We start from the raw sequence: 23,103 nt of genomic DNA, 5'->3' as shown, positions 1-23,103 counted from the left end.
CTTAAATAAAACGTAACAGTAGAAAGCATTCTCATTCACATCCTGACTACTCAGACATTGCAGAGATTGCAATAATAAATGCCTGGTATTTCAGGTCTATAAATTTTGCTGGTTTCTAGAGTGTGCTGGTTTGCAAGGTGCTGATCAAAACAAAGTTTGATGCTTTGGGGAGCAAGCATAATACAGGCAGTTGAGAGTGGATTCTGTACTTAGGATCTGTACTGTTTTGTGATTAATTATAGGCTGATCAAGCTGCAAAACTTGAGAAAATGCGTCAGAGTATTCTGGAAGGCTTAAACTTTTCCAGGCAAGCTCATCCCATTGCTTATCCTCCTCCAGCCATGCATTTTTACCCAGCTGCAGTTTATCCACGGCCCGTTGGACCAATCCTTACACATCATGGTAGAGGGAGAGGCTTGGGTGGTAAGCAGCACTACTGTTTTGTCGATACTGAAGCTGAAATCTCAGCAATGTTTTATCCAGCAATGACTTTTGTAACATTTTAACCTGATGTGTGGGAAATTATTTGTGTATTTGAATACCTAACTTTTGGTTTTCACTTGTCCAGTTACGTGGTCAAAACTAACAGGTTAAATAACTACTTTGGGAAGCTTGATGTCTCCTTGTATCTAAGATGACATTCCAATTTATTTCCATTCCCGTAATTTCCACTATTTCCTGCTTCGCAGTTAGATAATTGCAGCCAACATTCACATGAAGTGGATTAACCCACATGTTGTACTATTCTCAAACTCTCAATTTTTAAGCTCTGTCCTAGTAGTTTTAAAAAGTGCCAATAGCTTGTTTTCGAAGGTGCCTTCTGATTTGTTAAGATGTCATTGCCATCTGTTTATTCAGAACTTTAAAACATCTGAAAATGACTATCTTATTTATGATCCATGATCTAAATTTTAAATGTTTGGCAGAGACACAATTACCTGATGAAGGAGCAGCGCTCCAAAAGTTAGTGCTTCCAAATGAACCTGTTGGATTATAACCTGGTGTTGTGTGATTTTTAACTTTGTACACGTGAGTACAATGCTGGTACCTCAAAATCATGACAATTTTTAAAAGGAGTATCATTTAAAATGGAATAAAAGGCATTTGGGAGTATTTTAAAACCCCAAAAATTGATATGTTTGGTTTGAGTGGGAGGTGAGGAAATTAGTCTGTGCTCCTCAACCCCCTCCATCTCTGCTTTTAATTCATGAGATTGTGTGTCTCAGTTTTAACATTGTTCCGTTTTAAACCACTGTTTTGGGAAGTACAGCAGACAAAAGGCCAATAAGATACCTGGATCCATCAGGTAAGTACTTTTACAGCTCTGGTTGTGGTCACAACAAAGTATAACTGCTTCTTGCGCACCCAACAAATGTGTGCTCTCTTCAGTGAACCCATTAATCGTGTTCCTCCATTTCCTTTGCAACTTCTGACTCTCCCATGATTCCCCAACACTTATCCCTTTTTTTTAAAACAATGACCGAGAATCTTCCATTCCTCTGAAGCCACCAGCCACCCTACACCCCAATCTCTACTAACAACTTCCCAACCTGCCTGCTTCTAACCTAAAACCTCAACCTGATAGTTTTACCAGCCTGTCAGGTAGGCAAGTTTGTAAATCAGGCTTGCTTGTCGGTGAGGACTCATATTTTACAAAAAAACCACACGCCATGTTAAAACTTCATGGTTTTCAAAGAATTATTATTATAACGTAATTCCTTGAGTCCTGCAATTCTGAAGATCTACCATAATGAATATTGAACAATTATGTCTGTTCCAATTCTTTGCTAGAACTAAGAAGGGGTAACAGAAATTAAACCTGTTTTCTCCATACATGTTGATAGGCAAATTCGTGACTTCACGAATACTGAGGATATACTATATGTGCACTTACTTCACAGATTAGCCATGATCTCATTGATTAGTGGAATAGGCTCAAGATGCTGAATGGCCTACTCCTGTTCCTCTGTAATCCAAAACAAATCCTTTTGTTCTGTGCCACCTACATTTCCTTTTGTCTCATCTGCTTCAGATTAAGTTGACTCTTTATGAGCCCACCTTCCAAAGAATCAAGGCTAAAGTTTGTTCTTTGGCCTGCCTTCATTACATTAATTCTGAAGTACATAATGTCAATACTTGTTACAAGCACAAATTTTTTGCAGTAACAGAACTCGAAACCTTTTCTTTATAATCTGACTTTTATATCTCTGCAGTGAATTTAATGTTATCAAGCTCTTGGAATGCAATTCAGGTAGCTTCATTTTTTTGGTGCATTTTGGTCCAGTAAAGGACTTTTTGCCTCCACATTAGAGAATTGAACTTGAGCAGGGAATTCCCCCTATCTATACTTTGCTGGCTGTCATGCTTAATGTCAGTTTATGAAAGAAAGCTTTGGAGTTGATGAGTAGATTTTAGTAAGAATCTTCCAGTGCATGTAGCAAATCACCTTTCTTTGGGAAAATAATTCTGACTGAGTGACCAGATTGTGGTTTCTGACTTGTACTCAGATGAGGTAATCTCCTGGTTCAAGTTTTTTTTTAGCACCATCAATTATGTGTAATATCTTTAGTACAGGTATTTAATCCAGCTCAAATTCAACATCAGATCGTAGTTGTGCACAAACTACAGATTATATGATTGCTTCAGAAAGTGATAGGTAATTTGTTCATCCAGAATTTTTGGTGACTTCTCTTTTTTTCCCTCATCTTTGCCATATGCTGAAACATTATTGGGAAAAGTTTTTTTTTGTTTATGTTATGCAAAGTAATAGAAATATCAGAGCAGGGAACTGTTGAGTCACTAGTTGATGGCTGCCTGTAATGAAGTTATTTTGCCTTGGCTTAACTTATTGTTAACTGTCAACGTAAAACTGCTTTTAAATAACAAGAAATTGTCAGGCTCACTCAAGCCGCAAGAATTACTGTTGTTTTTTTAATCCCCTAGTTTCTATTCATTCATTGGATTGTGTGGGTATTTCTTACAAAGTAATCATTCATTGCTCATGCCTTGATTGCTTTTGTGACGATAGTGATAAGCAGCTTTATAAAACTGTTGTACACCATTTTGTATAGATACATGGTGTGCTGCTGGATAAGAAGCCCTTAGTGTTTTCTCCATTAGGGTTGAGGTATGTTGGAGCAGATTAGATTAGATTACTTACAGTGTGGAAACAGGCCCTTTGGCCCAACAAGTCCACACCGACCCTCCAAAGAGCAACCCACCCAGACCCATTCCCCTACATATACCCCTTCACCGAACACTACGGGCAATTTAGCACGGCCAATTCACCTAACCTGCACATCTTTAGACTGTGGAAGGAAACCGGAGCACCTGGAGGAAACCCACGCAGACACGGGGAGAATGTGCAAACTCCACACAGACAATTGCCCGAGGCGTGATTTGAACCCAGGTCTCTGGCACTGTGAGGCAAATTCTTTCAGTCTTTCAAACCTTTAAATATGTGAAAATGAGAAAAGAATCACATTCTCTAGTTCTAATTTCCAGCATAATAGTTTACCTATTCCAAAAACAGCTTATTTCACTTTTGCAAAAATTGAACATAGTTGTCCTTTTAATATTTCCATGTTTTAAATTAATTACTTTTTGATTGTTAACTGCATGTTTATTCATTCTTGGGTATGGACTGTGGGTCATTCCAAGTGAATTGGTAACTGTTCCAGGAACAGTATGATGTTCTTTTATAGTTTGTGAAAATATACTTAAATATATTTGTATATTTAAAGTAAGAGTTCAGTTTGTAGTTAAATATTTAATACAAGCATTAAATTTTTTATGTTGTTACCTCCAGAGAGTTTCTTACTTTAACATCGATAAATGCACTGAAATGCTTAGCTAAGATTTTTTTGGTATAATATTATATCATTCATCCTCATTTTGGTTTACTGAAGAATGCCAACTGGTGTTAATTATTTCTTTTCAATTTGCAGGTGTCCAGCCAATGCCCTCTCAAGGAGGTAAACTGGAGATTGCAGGGACAGTCGTAGGCCAGTGGGCAGGAAGCAAGCGTGGACGTGGCAGAACCGCCTTTCCCCTGCAAGTTGTTTCTGTTGGAGGACCAGCTAGAGGGTATGTTGGTTTCAAAATATATAATAGCATATCCTAAATATGTCTTGAATTGTTTGACATTTGAACTCAAAACATTAACCATTTAGTAGAATCTCAGAAATAAAAACAAATTGTGAATGGATTTTCCCTGTACAATAAGGATGAACATCTCTCTTTCCAGTCTGGAGAAATTCACATGACTAGAGTCATAGAGATGTACAGCATGGAAACAGACCCTTCGGTCCAACCCGTCCATGCCGACCAGATATTTCAACCCAATCTAGTCCCACGTGCCAGCACCGGCCCATATCCCTCCACGCCCTTCCTATTCATATACCCATCCAAATGCCTCTTAAATGTTGCAATTGTACCACCACATCCTCTGGCAGCTCATTCCATACATGTACCACTCTCTGCGTGAAGGCCTCTTTTATATCTTTCTCCTCTCACCCTAAACCTATGCCCTCTAGTTCTGGACTCCCCGACCCCAGGGAAAAGACTTTCTCTATTTATCCTATCCATGCCCCTCATAATTTTGCAAACTTCTATAAGGTCACCCCACAGTCTCGGACGCTTCAGGAAAGACAGCCCCAGCCTGTTCAGCCTCTCCCTATGGCTCAAATCCTCCAACCCTGGCAACATCCTTGTAAATCTTTTCTGAACCCTTTCAAGTTTCACAACATCTTTCCGATAGGAAGGAGACCAGAATTGCATGCAATATTCCAACAGTGGCCTAACCAATGTCCTGTACAGCTGCAACATGACCTCCCAACTCCTGTACTCAATACTCTGACCAATAAAGGAAAGCATACCAAACGCCGCCTTCACTATCCTATCTACCTGCGACTCCACTTTTAAGGAGCTATGAACTGCAAGGTCTCTTTGTTCAGCAACACTCCCTAGGACCTTACCATTAAGTACATAAGTCGTGCTAAGATTTGCTTTTCCCAAAATGCAGCACCTTGCATTTATCTGAATTAAACTCCATCTGCCACTTCTCAGCCCATTGGCCCATCTGGTCCGGATCCTGTTGTAATCTGAGGTAACCCTCTTTGCTGTCCACTACACCTCCAATTTTGGTGTCAACTGCAAATTTACTAACTGTACCTCTTATGCTCGCATCCAAATCATTTATGTAAATGACGAAAAGTAGAGGACCCAGCACCGATCCTTGTGGCACTCCACTGATCACAGGCCTGCAGTCTGAAAAACAACCCTCCACCATCACCCTCTGTCTTCTACCTTTGAGCCAGTTCTGTATCCAAATGGCTAGTTCTCCCTGTATTCCATGGGATCTAACCTTGCTAATCAGTTTCCCATGGGGAACCTTGTCGAACATCTTACTGAAGTCCACATAGATGACACCTACTGCTCTGCCCTCATCAATCTTCTTTGTTACTTCAAAAAACTCAATCAGGTTTGTGAGACATGACTATCTCAGAATTCATCCAAAATTATATTTACAGTTCATTAATTTCATCCTGAGATCAAAACAGCCCTTGGAATGGGCATTGATTATACGTGAGCAGAGCATGTTTCTAACAACCTGTATCACCTAACTTTCTATGGTAGCCCTGAAAAGGGAGCATTCCGCAGTGTGGAGATGCTACAAAGTTGCTGACTTCCATCTTTGCATCCTGTAATATTGAAGATTTCCAATGTATACTTTCAGTGAGATGAGGAAATTTAGGTGGGAGGCAGATTAATGTTACTCCTATCTCAATAAAATGCCACTTGATTGGGAAAAGCTGTTTCAGATGCTGAAACCCAACAGACTCTGAGAATGCTGCTTAAAAAGTGTAGAGGTACAGGTTTGAGATCTTTATCCCAAGAAATGAGATGTGCTCCAGACAGACACAGATAAACCAACCAAATTTGACTTCAGTATTGAGAGGAAATGTAGAAATATAGCTTTTAACATGGGGTATGAGGGTCACAATGCATGTTTTGTGAAAGGAAAGTTGGCCAACAGCTGACACACCAGAAGATAACCTAACCCACAATCATAATAGCCTAGCGGAGAGTTAAATTGGTTGAACCGGTTACAGTCCCACCCCTAAGAACTGCTTGCAAATCTAATTGGCCAACACTTCTCGCAGTTCCAACAGCATCAAATCTCAATTGTGGGAACTCCCTGAACTGCAAAAGAAAGAACAAAGATCATTAATGGATGTTTCAGAATGATGTCCTCTAGTTTTACAGCAGGGAGGGATCTGACAGCGCAGGAAGGAGTGTTAGGGAGCAGGATTTTGGAGGGCAGGTGGCATGGAAGAAAATGGGTTCAGAGGTGATACCTTTCATGGGAGCTGTGCCTGATGCAAACAGAACAACCCCAAATGATGTGCTCTCCCTTCCTTTCTTTCGTCACCTGAGGCCATGAACGTTAGTCTGCCAACTCCCGTCCACCTGCCCATGCTAGCCGTATTGCAGCAACAGCAGTGTAGCTGTTTTAAATGAACCTGTTCATTGCATTATAACACACCTCTGTAGCAAGTAAAGACTTTAACTCAGTCTCTTGGCTGTAACACTGAGAATATTCCAGAGAACAGCCAGGGAATTCCTAGAGGCATGGCATTCATCCACAGATTTAATCAATAAGCACTTCGACCTGGACCCAATACACCGGCCACTGCAGCGGACAGCTGGAACTGATACCTGGAAGTGGCAGAGACAAATCACTATAAATGCTGGAGGAAACATCACAGAAGCGCTTCACAGGAGGCTCCCAAGCACTCAGGATGTCACCTAGACAGGGGACGAAACGTCTGCAACACAAATTCCCAGCTCGGCGAACAGAACCACAACAATGAGCACCCGAGCTACAAATCTTCTCACAAACCTTGAGTATTCCTGTGTCCCACAAGAGCCCTTACATCAGCAGCATATTCTGGTCAAGAGGCTTGCTAACAAGCTTAATAGACCTTTCAATTATTTAACTAAATGTAGCAGCTTGACTGCCGCTTTTGGTGCTGCTCACTAGTCTTAGTATGGGAGGTCAGCTTGAAGATGAGTCGGAATGTTGGATTTTGCCTGACGTACTTTGCATAACCCTCTCGTTCCATCTGCCCCTCACCAAAAACACATGTAGAAGGATTCTACTAAATGCAGCTGAAGTGTCAATTCCATTGGGCAAGAATGTGATTAACAAGTTGCATGCGGCTGAGAGCCAAAAGAATTGCAAATTCATATCAAAATTGATGTAAAATCCAATTTGGTTTGTAATATTTTGCCATGGCTCTTAAAAGCTAATCACTTAGATGCTATAAATGCAAGACCTTTAAATTCTAATGAATGGGATGCAATAAAGAGAAGTTAATGCATACAGTGATAACTACTTAGTGTAACAGTGCAACATAGTGTTTAACAGTAATGAAAGTTTTTTTAATTGCTATCAGTTTTCTTGAAAATTTCGAAATTATATTTTGGATATGAAGTTTAATCATTAATTATTTTCTTTGATCTAGACAATAAACATTGAGGTTTTGGATTAACTTATTCTTTGCATTTATCTTGCTAAATATTCGCTTAAAAGCCTTGAGACTCACAAAAGCAAAGCATTATTCTATTTTCAATTTTATCATTTCTCTTTATTAGTCATGTGACTTGAGAAAAAGTCTCAAGTCTTTCATTTTACCCATGAAGAAATATTTATCTTAGGCTTCCAGTTGCAGTAAGCCAAGGCAATTTGTTATGCTTGTCATTCTTGCTAAAAATATAATTATCAAACATGTTGCTCAATAGAAAATGGTTATCTTACAATTTTTAAAAGAAATTTACAAAACATGCTTCATTTTTAATTTCTAATGAGCTATGAATGTTTTTAATTAACAACAGTGATAACTATGTTATCCAAAGTTAAAAGTCTTGAAGTCTGGAAAAAAAAACTCATTTAACTTTTGGAGTAGTAAAGTGAACTTATTGTTTAAGTTCCATATTATGAACAGGACCACACAAAACTAGCTTTAGAGCCTGTAATTATCTGCTCTAAAAATCAGAGGTATTTGCAGTTTTCTGCCGCATGGAAGATTTTGCAAATAGCTTGGTACTTGGGAAACTTCTACACACAGAAGCTGTCATATGTCAACTTTTATGTTTATCCATCAAGTTTTCCTCCCCAGCATTACTTGTGAACAAAAATACAATTCAATGGCATGAAACTGTTCCACTCTTCCAAGATCATGTCTTCCTGATGGTATTGTCCCAATCTCGTGTCTGCTGTAATGAATTAACAAAGCTTTTTACAGGATGTGTTATTACCAATCTGACCCAGCAGAGGAATCAAATTCTAGCTGTCTTCAATTGGATACTGTTTCAGGATATTAAACAGTACCTTGATTATGCTTACATCCATGTTATTTTTTATATAGAATTGTGGTATAGTATGGCACAAAGGAAGCTATTTGGCCCATAAATTTTGTGCCAGCTGTTTTGAAAAACTATTTTGTAACCCCAGTCCCTTGGCTATTTCCTCACTCCCTGCAATCTTTTTCTCCTTCAAGTATTTATCTAATATCCCCATGAAGACTAGGAGGAAACTGCTTCCATCAGCCTATCAAGAAAGTCATGAGTCATCCATTACCTGAAAAGGAATGGTTTTCCTTTGTAGGTGTTTTAAATATGGAAATTTATAATTTTAAAAACCATTGTATTAAGGAAGTAATGAATAATCTTTAGGTATTGTCACCTGGAAAACAGGTTGGAACTTTTTGTTTCTAACTGATATATACATCTCCCACACACACATGCATGAACATTTAAACGTCGAAACCTGAATCTTGTCTTGTCTAAGAAGGAATAAAGCACTAAAATCACCTTTTAGTGGAATCACAAACAGGATCAGTCTGAACTTCTGTGAAAGCGGACAGTGATTCGGTGAATATTTATTGTTATATACTCACTGGACATTGTTCTGCTGAAGTGGAGGCCCAGTAGAGCAGGTCTGAACCTCAGACCAGATGATACTCTGGTGTATTTGTTTAAATGTTTAGTCGTGCATGCCTGGAAGATGTACATCTCAAAAGGTTGCATGCGGCTCAAACTTTATGACAATGACAGCAGTTTTATACTATTTTGACAGATAACAAGGCCCTAATGCACTATTTCTACAGAAATTTCCAGTCAAATATTATATAATTACTCAGCCATACCTCAGTTACATGTTTGATTTTAAGACTTAAATCTTTTTTGTAAGTCTCTAATAGTGAGTAGGGTGAGGGTCTTTATGTTTTACTGAGATTTCTCTCTTGATTAAGTTTTTAATTTAATATTTTATCTTTTATATTATCTTAGAATAGTAACCTTGTGCTATTGCTGAGTTTTTGAGAAACGTTTGTTGTGATTAGATATATTCTGGGTCTGTAAATGTTTTATGGTGCAGAGATGGCTTTTAGTAGAGTAATTTGCTTTTCCTGTCAGATGTGTGAGATTCAGGAGAATTTCAATGTTCCTAGTGATTGACTGCAGGAAGTGTGTTTGGATGCAAATCCTATCTGATCGCACGGATTGGTTGTAGCATAGTTAAAGGCAAAGAGGAATTTACAGAAGCTGGGGGTGTGATAGATGGCAGTTTCAGAAAGATAGAAAAATGCAGATACAGTCAGGTACATGGGTTACCAGTAGAAGAGGAAGTGCAGGAGTCTCCTGTGGCTATCCCAATCTCAGAAAGGATGCTATTTTGTATAATTTCTGAGCTGATGGCTTCTCATAAATGTGGCACTATCAGCCAGGTTTCTTGTACTGAAACAGGCTCTACCGCATTAAGCGATATGCCAGGTTCCAAGCTCCTGATTGTGATAGGAACTCTGTTGTGAGGGGCAGAGGCAGACATTTCTGTGGCTGTCAGTGAGACATCAGAATAGTGTGTTGTGTCCTTGATACCACGGTCAAGAATGTCTTTGAGAGGTTGCAGAATATCCTCAAAGGAGACAGGATCTGGCAGAAAGACGGTGTACACATTGGTCCCAATGAAATAGGAAGAGAAAGGAAAGAGGTTCTGCAGAGAGGATGTAGGAAATTAAGGAGATCTTGAGGGTAGTAATATCTGGATTACTTCCAGTGCTATGTGCTAGTGAGAGTAGAAATAGGAGGATAGGACAGATGAATGCGTGGCTGAGGAGTTGGGGCAGGGATTCACATTTTTGGATCATTGAGATCTCGTCTGGAATAGAAGTGATCTGTATAAGAAGGAAGGGTTGTACCTGAACTGGTAGGGGAACAATACCCTGGCAGGGAGATTTACTAGTGCTACTCAGAAGTTTTTAAACAAGGAACAAGAGGAAACCTAAAGAGAAAATGCGAAAAGACGCAAGTCTGAGGCTGGTACTGTAGAGAAGAGGAGCAAGTTAAATAGTCAGGGCAGGCAAGAGCAAGGCAGAGAACTAGGTAAGACTGATAAATTATTTTCAATTTATTTATTTCAGTACAAGAGGCCTGACAGGTAACATAGATGAACTTGGCATAGTTGGGAACATGGGGCTGGAATACCAGAGCTGTTATGGGAGGGGCAGGAGTGCGTCAGGGAGGGGCAGGACTGACACCTTAATGTTCCAGATGCTATAGGAAGGATAGAAAGGGAAGCAAGAAAGGAGGGGGAAGTGGCAATTTTGATTAAGGATAACATTACAGTTGGAACTGAGAAACAGGAAAGGAATTTTCACCTTATTGGGATTGTATTATAGGCTCACCAAAAGTCAGCAGGAAATTGAGAAACAGATTTATTGGTTCCACAGGTAGTTGCAGCATCGAGGGCCGAAGGACCTGTACTGTGTTGTAATGTTCGATGTTCAAATATGTATGGAGATCCCAGATATCTGAAAGAATAGTATGGTTGTAATGGTCAAGGATTTTAACTTTCCAAACATTGACTGGGACTGCCATCATGTTAAAGGCTTGAATGGAGAGGAATTTGTTAGGTGGGTACAGGAAAGTTTTCTTATTCAATATGGGGATGTACCTACCAGAGAGGGAGCAAAACTTGACATTCTCCTGGGAAATAAAGCAGGGCAAGTGACAGAGGTGTCAGTTGGGGAGCCCTTTGGGGCCAGTAAACATAATTCTGAGTTTTAAAATAGTTATGAAAAGGATAGACCTGATATAAAAGTTAAAATTATAAATTGGATTAAGGCCAGTAAGGCATCAGACAAGAACTTCCAATAATTGTGAAAGAGGCTATTCTCAGGTAAAAAGTCAGTTGGAAAGAGGGAGGCCTTTAAAAATGAGATAGAGTTTAGAGACAGTATGTTCTTGTTAGTGCGAAAGACAACACTATTAGGTGTAGGGAATGCTGGATATCTAGAGAAATTGAGGCTCAGGTCAAGAAAAGGAGGCACAGATCAGGTGTAAACAACTGACATCATGTGAATGTCTAGAAGAGTATAAGGGCAGAAGGAGTATACTTAGGGAAATCAGGAGGGCAAAAAGGGGACATGTGATATCTGGCAAATAGGGTTAATGAGAGTCCAAAGAGATTTTACAAATACATTTCGGGCAAAGGAATAGGAAGAGAATAGGGCCCCTTAAAAATCAACAAGGCCAACTATGTGTGGAATTACAGGAGATGGGTGAGATACTAAACTGGTGTTTCACGTCAGTATTTACTGTGGAGAAAAATATGGAAACTAGGGAGTTTGGGGAAATAAATAGTGATATCTTTAAAAGTCACAATATTACAGAAGAAGTGGTGCTGGGTGTCTTAAACTGCAAAATGGTGGATAAATCTCTGGGAACTGATCAGGTGTACCCCTGAACTTTGTCGGAATCTAGCGAAGAGATTGCTGAGCTCCTGGTTGAGATGGACACAGGTGAAATCCCAGAAAACTGGAGATTGGCTAATTTAGAATTAGAATTAGAATCCGTACAGTGTGGTAACAGGCCCTTCGGCCCATCAAATCCACACCCACCCTCCAAAGAGTAATCCACCCAGGTGCATTTCCCTATTATCGTATATTTACCCCTGACTAATGAACCAAACCTACACATCCTTGAATACAATGGGCAATTTAGCATGGCCAATTCACCTAACTTGCACATCTTTGAATTGTGGGAGGGAACCGAAGCACCCAGAGGAAACCCACGCAGACATAGGGAGAATGTGCAAACTCCATCCAGACAGTCGCCAGACGCTGGAATCGAACCTGGGTCCCTGGCGCTGTGAGGCAACAGTGCTAACCACTGAACCACCGTGCTGCCCACATGCCATTCAGCCCTTCTAGCCCGTTCCACTCAGTTATTTTGTAATTCAACACCATTTTCCTGCACCATTCCCATACATACACTGCAACACCTTTAATATCTAGAAATCCATTGAGTATATTCAAAACTGAGATCAGTGAATGAACCTCCACCACTCTTTGGGCTAGAAAATCCAAAGATTCATCACCATCTGAGTGAGGTAATTCCTCTTTATCTTAGTTCTAAACTGGCTACTCCTTACCTGAGACTGCGTATTTGTGGACCCATTATTTATGAAAGGTGGTGAGGAAAAGCCCGGAAGCTATAGACTGGTGAGCTTGACATCTCTGGTTGATAGTCGTTGGAGGGGATTCTGAAAGACAGAATTAAATGACTTGGAAAGGCAAGGACTGATCAGGGATAGTGAACGTTGCTTTGTGCATGTGAAATTGTGTCTCACTGAGTGATTGAGTTTTTTGAAGAAGTAACAAAGAAGATTGATGAAGGCAGAGCAGTAGACATTAATATATATGAACTTCAGCAAAGTGATTTGACTAGGTTCCACTTGGTAGACTGGTTAGCAAGGTTAGATCACATGGAATCCAGAGGAAGCCAGCCAATTGGATACGAAATTGGCTTGAAAGTAGGAGACAGAGGATGGTGGTGGAGGGTTGTTTTTCAAACTGGAGACCTGTGACCAGCTGTGTGCCGCAAGAATCAGTGCTGGTTTAATTGCTTTTTGTCATTTATATAAATGTTCTGAATTTGAATGTAGGAGGTATGGTTAATAAGTTTGCAGATGACACCAAAACAGGTGGCATGGTGTACAGTGAAGAATGTTATCTCAGAGTATAATAAGATCTTGATCAGATAGGCCACTGGGTTGAGTGGCAGAAGGAGGTTAATTAAGATAAATGTGAGGTGTTGCATTTTGGAAAGGCAAATCAGAGCAGGACTTATGCTTAATAGGGGTCCCTGGGGAGTATTGCTGAACAAAGAGACCGAGGGGTGCAATTGCATAGTTCCTTGAAGATAGACAGGATGGTGAAGATGATGTTTAGCATGCTTGCCTTCAGTGGTCAGTGTGTTTAGTGTAGGAGTTGGGATGTGATGTGGCTGTACAGAACATTGGTTAGATCACTTTTAGAATACTGCATTCAGTTATAAAGTCATAGAGATGTACAGCAGGACAACAGACCCTTCGGTCCAACTTGTCCATGCCGACCAGATATCCCAACCTATCTAGTTCCACCTGCCAGCACCTGGCCCATATCCCTCCAAATCCTTCCTATTCATATACCCATCCAGATGCTCTTTAAATGTTGCAATTGTGCTAGTCGCCACCACATCCTCTGGCAGCTCATTCCATACATGTGCCACCCCCTGCGTGAAATGTTGCCCCTTAGGTCTCTTTTATATCTTTCCCCTCTCACCCTAAACCTATGCCATCTAGTTCAAGACTCCCCCACCCCAGGGAAAAGACTTCATCTAGTTATCCTATCCATGCCACTCATGATTTTGTAAATCTCTATAAGGTTACCCCTCAGCCTCCGACGCACCAGGGAAAACAGCCCCAGCCTATTCAACCTGTCCCTATAGCTCAAATCCCCCAACCCTGGCAACATCCTTGTAAATCTTTTTTGAACCCTTTCAAGTTTTACAACATCTTTCCGATAGGAAAGAGACCAGAATTTATGCAATATTCCAACAGTGGCCTAACCAATGTCCTATATATGCTGCAATATGTCCTCCCAACTCTCGTCTCCTGCTATATGATGCTTATGGTCAAACTTGAAACGGTTCAGAAAACATTTACAAGGATATTGTCAAGGTTGGAGAGTTTAAGCTATTGGGAAAGGCTGAATAGGCTGGGGTATTGTCCCTAGAGCTTCGGAGGCTGAGAGGTGACTTTATGGAAATTTGTAACATCGTGAGACGCATGGATGAGGTGAATAGCCAAGGCTTTTTCCCCTCCTAGAGGAGTCCAAAACTAGAGGGCATAGGTTTAAGGTGAGAGGTTATTTAATGCAAAGAGTGGTGTGTGTATGGAACGAGCTGCCAGAGGAAGTGGTGCAATTGCGACATTTAAAAGGCCTCTGGATGAGTCCATGTATAGGTGGGGTGTAGAGGGATATATGGGCCAGATGGTGGCAAATGGAACTAGATCAGTTTAGGATAACTGAGGGGTCTGTTTCCATGCTGTATAACTCTGTGACTCTATTCAACAGTCTTTGCATGGTCTACATTCCAGGATCGTAAACATGGCTATATGATCCATATCATAGCATGTTCACATCTTCTGTCTGTGAGTACATCATCTAACTGTTGGTATATATTTGTGATTATCAGAAAACCCATACTGCCTATTCTTCCCATACTGCCTACTCTTCCCCTTCTGGGATGTACGTAAATGTAAGCTATAGAGGTTCACAATGACTATAATTGGCTCCTGTACATAGTGTATGTGTTAGGGTTAGGATTTTAAGTCTGCTAGGATAATTGTGATGAAAATAGCATGAATTACATTGTAAAGTCACCCTTTGAGAGCTGCTGAAGTTTTATGGGTTTGTGCGAATTATTAGTCCTTCATTACACTAAGGATTAGGATGAAGACAGCAGGCACTCTTTTAGTTTTTCTATGCTAGTTGTTTCATAGAACCTCAGTATTCCGTCTGCAAAGGCATTTGTGAACATTTTCTCCACCCAGGCATAATAGAAATATTTGTAGAGGGGTTTCAATGTGAGAAAGGAAGATGATAATTATTAAAACAAGCTAGAAAATACCCACATTTCACGCCCCTTCTTCAATTTCTCTTTTGGTAGTTGTTTTATAGCTACATTCACATCAGCTTTCCAGTGCCGTATACAGCGGTCCTCATGTAAGGGCCAAAGAAAAGAGTGTTGACAGAGCTAGCTGGAGCAGACTAAGAAAGGAGTTTAGTAGCAATGGCAGATGTTTAAGAAAATAGTTTGAGGTCACAGCAAAGATTTACCCCAGAGAGAAAGTAGGATTGACAAAAAACATGAAATGTGGCAAAGATTAGTGGTCACCCAGAGCATCGAAAAAGTTTTAAATACCAACAAGAGATTACCAAAAAGATAATTAAAAACATTGAGGGTAATCTTACAAGTAATGTCAGGTTAGAAGCTGGAGTTTCTTCAAGTATAAAAAGGGGGGAAAGGCCAAAGTGACCGTGGCTCCTTAGAGAGAGAGGCTGGGGGGATAACGGGGAAGTAGAAAATGACAGAGGAGTTGAATAAATACCTTGCATCAGTCTTCATTGTACAAGACAACATTCCAAAAGTACCAAATAAAATCATTCCTCCATATCCATGAGGTTTCCATTCCTGCAAATCCCCGCAAAGTATGGAGCTCATTTAAGAATAACTTTCAAAAGAAAGCTTGAATCACGGATACGTGGATTTTGCCCTATAATGAAGGATTTTGTCGTGACTTATATTTTGGTGTGGATAGGCGGGTTCATGATTTCGCAGATACCTAGGATTTACTGTAATCAAAGGACAAGAGGAAGAGAGGAAATAAATACAGTAACTATCACTCGAGGATAAATGCGAGGGAAATTAATGGGTGAAAGACCATCAAGTCCCCTGGGTCTGACTGCACGCATCCTGAGATTTAAAAGTAGTAGTTGCAGAGATGGTGGATGCACCGTTAGTAGTCTTTCAGGAATCCTTTGATTCTGGAAAAGTTGCAGATAATTTGGAAACTGCCAGTGTTACACCTGAAATTAAAAGGCAAGGAGAAAAAGTCTGGCAAAACTCTCAGCCAGCTAGCTTGACATTTGTTCTTGGGGAAAATGCCAGCATTTAGAATTGCATAATATGAGTGGTGGAGCAGTTCTGAAGAAGGGTCACTGGATCCAAAACGTCAGCTCTGCATTCTCTCCACAGATGCTGACAGACATGCTTAGATTTTTGAGCAATTTCTGATTTTGTTTCTGATTTCCAGTGTCCACAGTTCTTTGGTTTTTATGATTTAAGTGGAGCTGGGCTTCACAAAGGGGAAAATCATGCTTAACAAATTTATTAGGATGTTTTCAGAAGGTCACAAACATGGCAGATAAAAGGGAAGCAGTGAATATAAGGTGTAGAATAGATTTTCAGAATGTGATTGGTTCCACGTATGAGGCTGTTTAATAAGATAAGAGCCTATGGTGTTGGAGGTGGGTATATGTAGTGTGGGTGTATATAGTGTGCACAGAGGCTTGGCTAACTAGTAGAAGACAGAGTTGGGGTGGGGACATTTTCAAGATGACAAGAAATCACAGGAATCATTGCTGGAGCCCCAGTTATCTGCAATATAATTACTTTGAGGAAAGTACATTCAGGTTTGCAGATGGCACAAAAATGTGTAGGAAGGCGAGTGGTGAGGATGATGCATACATTTGTTGAAGGATTTAGACAGATTAAGTAACTGTGCATAAATTTGGCAAGTGGAATATGAGGGGAATTGAGGTTAAGTATTTAGGCAGGCAAAATATAGGAGCTGAAAATTACTTAAATAGAGAATGACTGCAGAAAGCTATAGCACAAAAGGAGCCGGAAGTCCTTGTATATAAATCTAGCACACAATTTCAGATAATAAAGAAACCAATTGGAATGTTGGCCTCTATTTCAAAGGGAACACTATGATAAAACTGTGCAAGGCACTTGTCAGAAATGTCAGAGTTGTTGCAGAAACTCTTGAATTTTTGTTTTCATTGCCAGTTTACTGCCTCTAGGATCCAGATGAATATTTCCCTCACTAGCTTGAAGTCTAAGTTTACAGTTTGAGCTCTTCTCACAACTGAATTTATAGACAATCATGCCAGCACCCAAACAAAATGTGAGTTCATACCTCAGATGTTCATATCAACAACTTCACCATTCTGGGTGATTTTTGGAGTTAGGATATCGAACAAAGGCTATATGAAACACATAATAACAGACCCATTTTTTACTACCTTGACTTTGGGAGTGCTGAGTTTGAAACTTTAGATTTGTGGTCACCTCACTTATTTGCTTCAATGACAAAGACTATGCCAATATTCCAGGCTCAACCACATGCTTGTATCAATCCATGAAAACTGTATGAGCTGCAAGCCTAATCTAATGAGATTAATTGGTACATGGATCAAGATGATTGACAATATATAGGGAGTATTCTAAGAATAACATTAATCTTAACTACACATTTTCTCCAGCAGTGAAGTTTGTGTTTCACTGTTATGATATAGGATGGGAGATTTGACTTGGAATCTGAAGTCATAAGTGTCTGGCCAACTTTAACAGAGCAATGAGTCACTCTTTATTTCTGAGCTCCACGTAGAATCATGAATGAATATATAGATCATAAAATTCAGAGAAAAATTATTGCACCTCAAGTGGACTATTTTGCTTTTACATAGGACTGCTGGAGTTGCTAGTGTATGATCATATAACGTACAAATTTGCCAAGTTTGGATCTGGCAAATAGCATTCCTGATGAAGGGCTTGTGCCCGAAACGTCGAATTTCCTGTTCCTTGGATGCTGCCTGACCTGTTGCGCTTTAACCAGCAACACATTTTCAGCAATAGCATTTAATAGCCTCAATTTATGATGAGTTACTTAAACAAGCATTTTAAAATACGCTTCTTATTCTGTTCCATGATCATTAGTCTGCTCTTTCAAAAGAAAGTTAATACAATTAAATTAATTGATTTGTTTTGCCTCTTAAGACGTGCAAGAGGAATCATCTCCAGTCCAGCTGCTAGTCGTTTCAGCAGGGGAGCTAAGTACTACACTAAAAGTGCTGCTGTCTGGAATATCAGAAATCAGGGGGTGAGCTATAGGATCATAATTTTTAGATATGAATTTAAAATTGACTTCTTGTTTGCTTTAGTATTGGTTTAATATTATGTTAAATCTTGAGTTTAAAATTTTGTTGATGCTTTGGTATTGCAAATGAAGCTGAACAAGGGTTATACTTGCTGTGATATACTACCATTGATTCTGCTGTAAATTACGTGACCAGGTCAATTAAAGTATAGAAAAGCTACACACTATTTAAATCACCTGCAAAGGGCAAGGGGCAGGATGGAACAAGGAAATTTCAAGATGGGGTTACAACTCAATTGCTACTTGATACATGCTTATTTCCTCCCTAATAAAGTGGCCAAATTTGGCAGAAATTATTTAAGTCTGGGGAAATGAAGCTGAAAAATTGCTTATCGATGAGAAAATTAGAACAAAGGAATATAGATATCTATGTATATAAAAAGGTCACGCTTGAGTATGACAAGGCCAGTGGAATGTTAGCTTTCATCTCAAGGAGGTTGGAATACAAAAGTGAATATATGATACTTTTGACATTCAAAGCTGTGAAGTATTGTTTTCTGTTCTGGGCAACAAACTACACATTGGCCTTTGAGTTATACTGCAGATTTTAAATGGTTAAAATGTGATATCTTTCCATGCATTTAAAAGGCTGAGCAGTCTAAATAAATTATTTAAAATGATAAATGATTAGATAGAGTAGACAATATTTCCTTTAGTAAAAGAGGACATAGTAGAATTAAGTTAAAAATCACACAACACCAGGTTATAGTCCAACAGGTTTAAATGGGAGCACTAGCTTTCGGAGCACCGCTCCTTCATCAGATGGTTGTCAACCACCTGATGACGGAGCGGCGCTCCTAAAGCTAGTGCTTCCAATTAAACCTGTTGGACTATAACCTGGTATTGTGTGATTTTTAACTTTTTACACCCCAGTCCAACACCAGCAGTTCCAAATCGTGACTACTATAGTAGAATTCGAGCTGGCCACAGAGGAAAAATGTCTGTGGACAGACATTCGAGAGAGAATTGAGGAAAATGAAACAAAGGAAGATAAATGGAGATGATTACTGACGAGGCATGGTCTAGCTAACTGGCAGAACTGGTCAAATGGGCTGGACGGCCTTCTCTTAAATTGTTTCCAAAATTAGAATAACAGTAGATGAATCTCACTTCTAGACATCTAAAGCTGTATAAAGTTTTTAATCTTAGTCTATTTTTGCAGTCAAAATACCAATTTTGGCATCCACAAGCACTTGGAAATACTTGTGATTGTTATTAATTACTCAATGTAAACAATGAAGCCCTACTGAATATATTTTATACGTCAATATACTATATTAGTCATACATTCACATCTTAGACCCTTGAAGTTCTTGATTTGCTATGCTGGAATATCTTGTCACACAACAAGTATTTATTTTAAAGTATATGTTTATTGAAGTGTTTTTTTTTGTATGTGACAGGGTCAGCCCGCTTATGCTGCTTCAGCAGAAGAAATTGCTCAAGAATTGAAGGCATCTGGGGATTCTGGAGATCATGGTTCAGAGGAACATGAGAAGTCTCAAACAGGTCTCGCAGAAGACTCTTCAGATAGCTCACCTGCTGAAAATGGAGTTTCAGATGAAAGTAAACCTGTTTCCGAGCTAAATGGAAACAAAGGAGACATCAGGGCTTCCAACCAAACTGAAAGTGCCTTGAATAATGACTCTAAAATGTGCAATACAACTCCTCACTTAAATGCACTAACTACAGATGGCAGTTGCAATAGGGATGAAAATCTTGATACTGCTGTCTTGAAAAAGGAAGAGTAATCTGTATTTTTTGTTTTTTGTTCAGGGGGTGAAGGATGTTTGGAAGGTTACAGAATAGGAATATTTGAAAAGGAAGGCCTACAGTTGCATACAATATTTTCTTCTCCATAGAGAAATAAGGACATTGGAAATGTGGATCCCTCTTTGATGTCAGCTGTTTAACAAGCAATCTTTTCTAGCCAGTTGCAGTTGAATGCTACCAAATGAAATGAAGAGCATTTGACTCCCACATTTGAAATGGTGTAACGAGACATTCAAACTGGTTATGACAATTTACATTTTCTTTTTCAGAACGTAAAGCAAATATGGCTTTAATTTGGCAGTCTTCAATACATAGGTTAAAATACAGTACAGTACTTGGCACCATAACTTTGCCATCTTAATTGATTTTATGTGTTGTGTCAGTTGCTTATTTTAAGATTTAAATTTCATAAGCCTGCAAAAGGCACAGAACCACAAAAAAAATTCTACTACTTCAATGTCATTAGTTTTGGTGTGGTTATGTCAGAAAAAGATTTTTAAAATAAAATAATTCAATGTTTAAGTTACTAGAAAGTAATACGCAGCTTCGGTTTTGGCAATCTTTAAGAAAAAGCAAATATGTGTAAGAAGCAAATTACATGTCAAAAAAAACAACTGAAAACATTCATTGAAGATGCAGATGACCTTTAAAAATAGTTAAACATCACCATATAATTGATATGTTTTGTGAATATGACAGCTCTTACCATGCATCCGTGAATCAATGAAATCAGTGGTTTTTGAATCAGATGTAGACATTAGTACTACTTCGGCTAAACTTCTGCATGGTTCATAATTTTTGAAGTGTGTAGTTAATATTATGCATGTTATCGTCCTCTTTCTTCCATCCTACAAGTACTGTGCCCATTTGCAAATTTTAAAAGTTAGTCATAGTCCTATAAAAAGATGTTAAAATATGTTTAGTCATTAACTGATCTTGCTCTAACCTTAAATTTTGTGGTTATTGACCTCTGTTGCATTTATTCTAAAACCTACAAAAGTTATCTAGCCACTCTGAATGATTAATGTTAACCCTGGTGTACTCATCGCTACTGTATTCATATTGTTCTCTGTTGCTGTTTTATGCATTTGTATTAGCAAAGTGATCTTTCTACAAAATTCTTGAAAAGCTTCAATCTTCAAAAAATAATTACCCCCTACGTAGCAGACAATTCAGCAAATTGCTCGTTTTTAAAATTTTCCCATCAAGAGTTTAGTATAAGCAAGTAAACTTGTATCGTTCTGCTGTTTTTGTTAGTGTTTCAAACCTGATGTACTTTGAATCAGAATCCTTACTTTATTATTATTTCATATAATTTTCCTGATGCTCTTCATCACACATTAGTGAACAGAAATAAAATGTAACACCCCCCCCCACCCCACCAAATCCCTGCCCGCAACAGCTACATAGTACCTTTTCTGTAAGTTGAAAGGAGTTCTACCTACATATGGATTGTGCAAGAATGAACGACTGTTGGGTTTGCTCGGTTGCTGATGGATTATGGTGTGGTGTAATACTGGAAGGCTATTGAATGCAACTTACAATGCTTAATAAAAATCTTTATTCTTTTAGTATAAACCATTGCTTGTTCTTTTTTCCATTGATCGACTAATTTATCAAACTTTTCTGAGAAGTCAGGAGTAAGTTACGCTTTTGTTTTTAGTTTTCTGTTGATAATTGTGTAAAAAATGAGTTTTTGAACTTTCGTAACTTGCAGTTTTATGCCTCATGGTAAAAATGTAATTAATATTGTGCTAATCTCCATTTTAATTTTCTTTGTCTTTTTGAATTATCTCAGAAGCTTTTAAACATGTGGTATGTTAACATAGTAAACTGGAATAATTTTCAGAATAGAGGCCACTTGTGCTAAAATTATGGATGTTATGTCAGTCCGTAGAACATACTTTTACTTGATACAAAAACAGAAGTTGCTTCGAAAACTCAGCAGGTCTGGCAGCATTTGTGAAGAGAAATCAGAGTTAATGATTCAAGTCTAGTAACCATTCCTCAGAACTTGATACTTTGTCAGAATGTCAGTCGCCCCATATTAATTGATAAGTTATCAATAGGTTATTAATGAAGAAATTTGATGAAAATATAATGTTTTAAAATAAATTTATAAGCTGAGAATATTTGTCCTGGATCTAATTTTTTATTTGCTGAAATCGGAAACTTTATTTTTCATGAAAAGTCATTGAGAAATGTCTGATTTAACGTGCATGAATTTGTACGACTACAGTCTATTGCGATGCAGCTAATTTCTTTGAATCTGGTAAATTTTCAGTTGATACTCAAGCATTTTTCACTTATTTGACTAACTTTTGGCATATTATAACCATAAAATGTATACAGTAAGCAACATTTTGCACAGATTATGCTAGGCAGTGCCAAATGTGACTTGCCTGCATCAAGACAATAATGCTAAACTAACACAGAGAAACAAGCTTACTTTGACCCAACCATGAAACATTTCCTGTTCCTAATATTGACATTTCTGACCTCTGGCAATAATCCTAACATTGGTTAAATTTTGTAAAGCAGAATAAATCCACTGTTTTTGAACTATTTACTTTAGTTCTGTATTGTGAAAAAGCAAAGTGAGCAGTACTTGCTTGAGCTGAGTGCATCAAAACTTTGCTGTAGGAAGTTCGGAACCTTAGGAGCACTGTCAGACTCTGGTCTTTTCATGAAAAGTATTTTAAGTGATTTTAGCAAATGGGAGTTCATCACTAAGATTTTTATGCAAGCTTATAAATTAATTGAAAAGATTCATATGTATTTGCTTCATCAGTAAGCTCTAGGAACCTCATCAACTAATGAGACAATTAACTAGGGTAGTTTCGTACAAAAGAATCTTCCAAAAATGGCAAAATGTGAAGAATATTAATGCAATTATATAGAACAAGATGAATGGATAATGAGGGTATAAATTCAGTGTTGTTCTTTGATCAACTCTCACCAATGTTGCTCATCATGGTTAAGGGCCTCTTTAGAAGAAGCCAATTATCCATGGAAGAAACAATGTATTGGAAACTGGCTGAAGGCATTTTATGCTTTGATGGAAGTATCAGGCTGTTTGACCATAGGACTTCTGCAGCCACATTAAAGGCCTTTCAGGTTTTCATGCTGGATCAACAACTAGTTCACAATGAATGTTTTGAGTATACCAAAGTTCAGCAGAACTCACTGATCATTCTGCAGGAAGCAATTCCTTAAGT

At 38.7% G+C, this 23,103-nt stretch overlaps 1 protein-coding gene and 1 long non-coding RNA gene across 3 annotated transcripts in view; one reads left to right on the top strand and one right to left on the bottom strand.

The window, feature by feature from the left end:
- Positions 1–21,463, top strand: part of fam120c (family with sequence similarity 120 member C) — a 134,437-nt gene extending 112,974 nt beyond the window's left edge. For both annotated transcript variants that reach the window (XM_060835558.1, XM_060835557.1), the window contains exons 14-17: positions 243–423; positions 3,948–4,086; positions 17,953–18,055; positions 19,516–21,463. In XM_060835558.1, the coding sequence (XP_060691541.1) occupies positions 243–423; positions 3,948–4,086; positions 17,953–18,055; positions 19,516–19,863 (771 nt within the window). In that variant the 3' untranslated portion in view covers positions 19,864–21,463. The remainder of the gene's footprint in view (positions 1–242; positions 424–3,947; positions 4,087–17,952; positions 18,056–19,515) is intronic.
- Positions 20,707–23,103, bottom strand: part of LOC132822327 (uncharacterized) — a 27,730-nt gene continuing 25,333 nt past the window's right edge. Inside the window, exon 3 of the long non-coding RNA XR_009645432.1 lies at positions 20,707–20,780. This is a non-coding gene — a long non-coding RNA (uncharacterized LOC132822327). The remainder of the gene's footprint in view (positions 20,781–23,103) is intronic.

The sequence above is a fragment of the Hemiscyllium ocellatum genome, chromosome 14, assembly GCF_020745735.1.
Source record: "Hemiscyllium ocellatum isolate sHemOce1 chromosome 14, sHemOce1.pat.X.cur, whole genome shotgun sequence".
Taxonomy (NCBI): domain Eukaryota; kingdom Metazoa; phylum Chordata; class Chondrichthyes; order Orectolobiformes; family Hemiscylliidae; genus Hemiscyllium; species Hemiscyllium ocellatum.
Note: the sequence above shows the minus strand (reverse complement) of the source record. Positions and strands in the feature narration are given on the sequence as shown.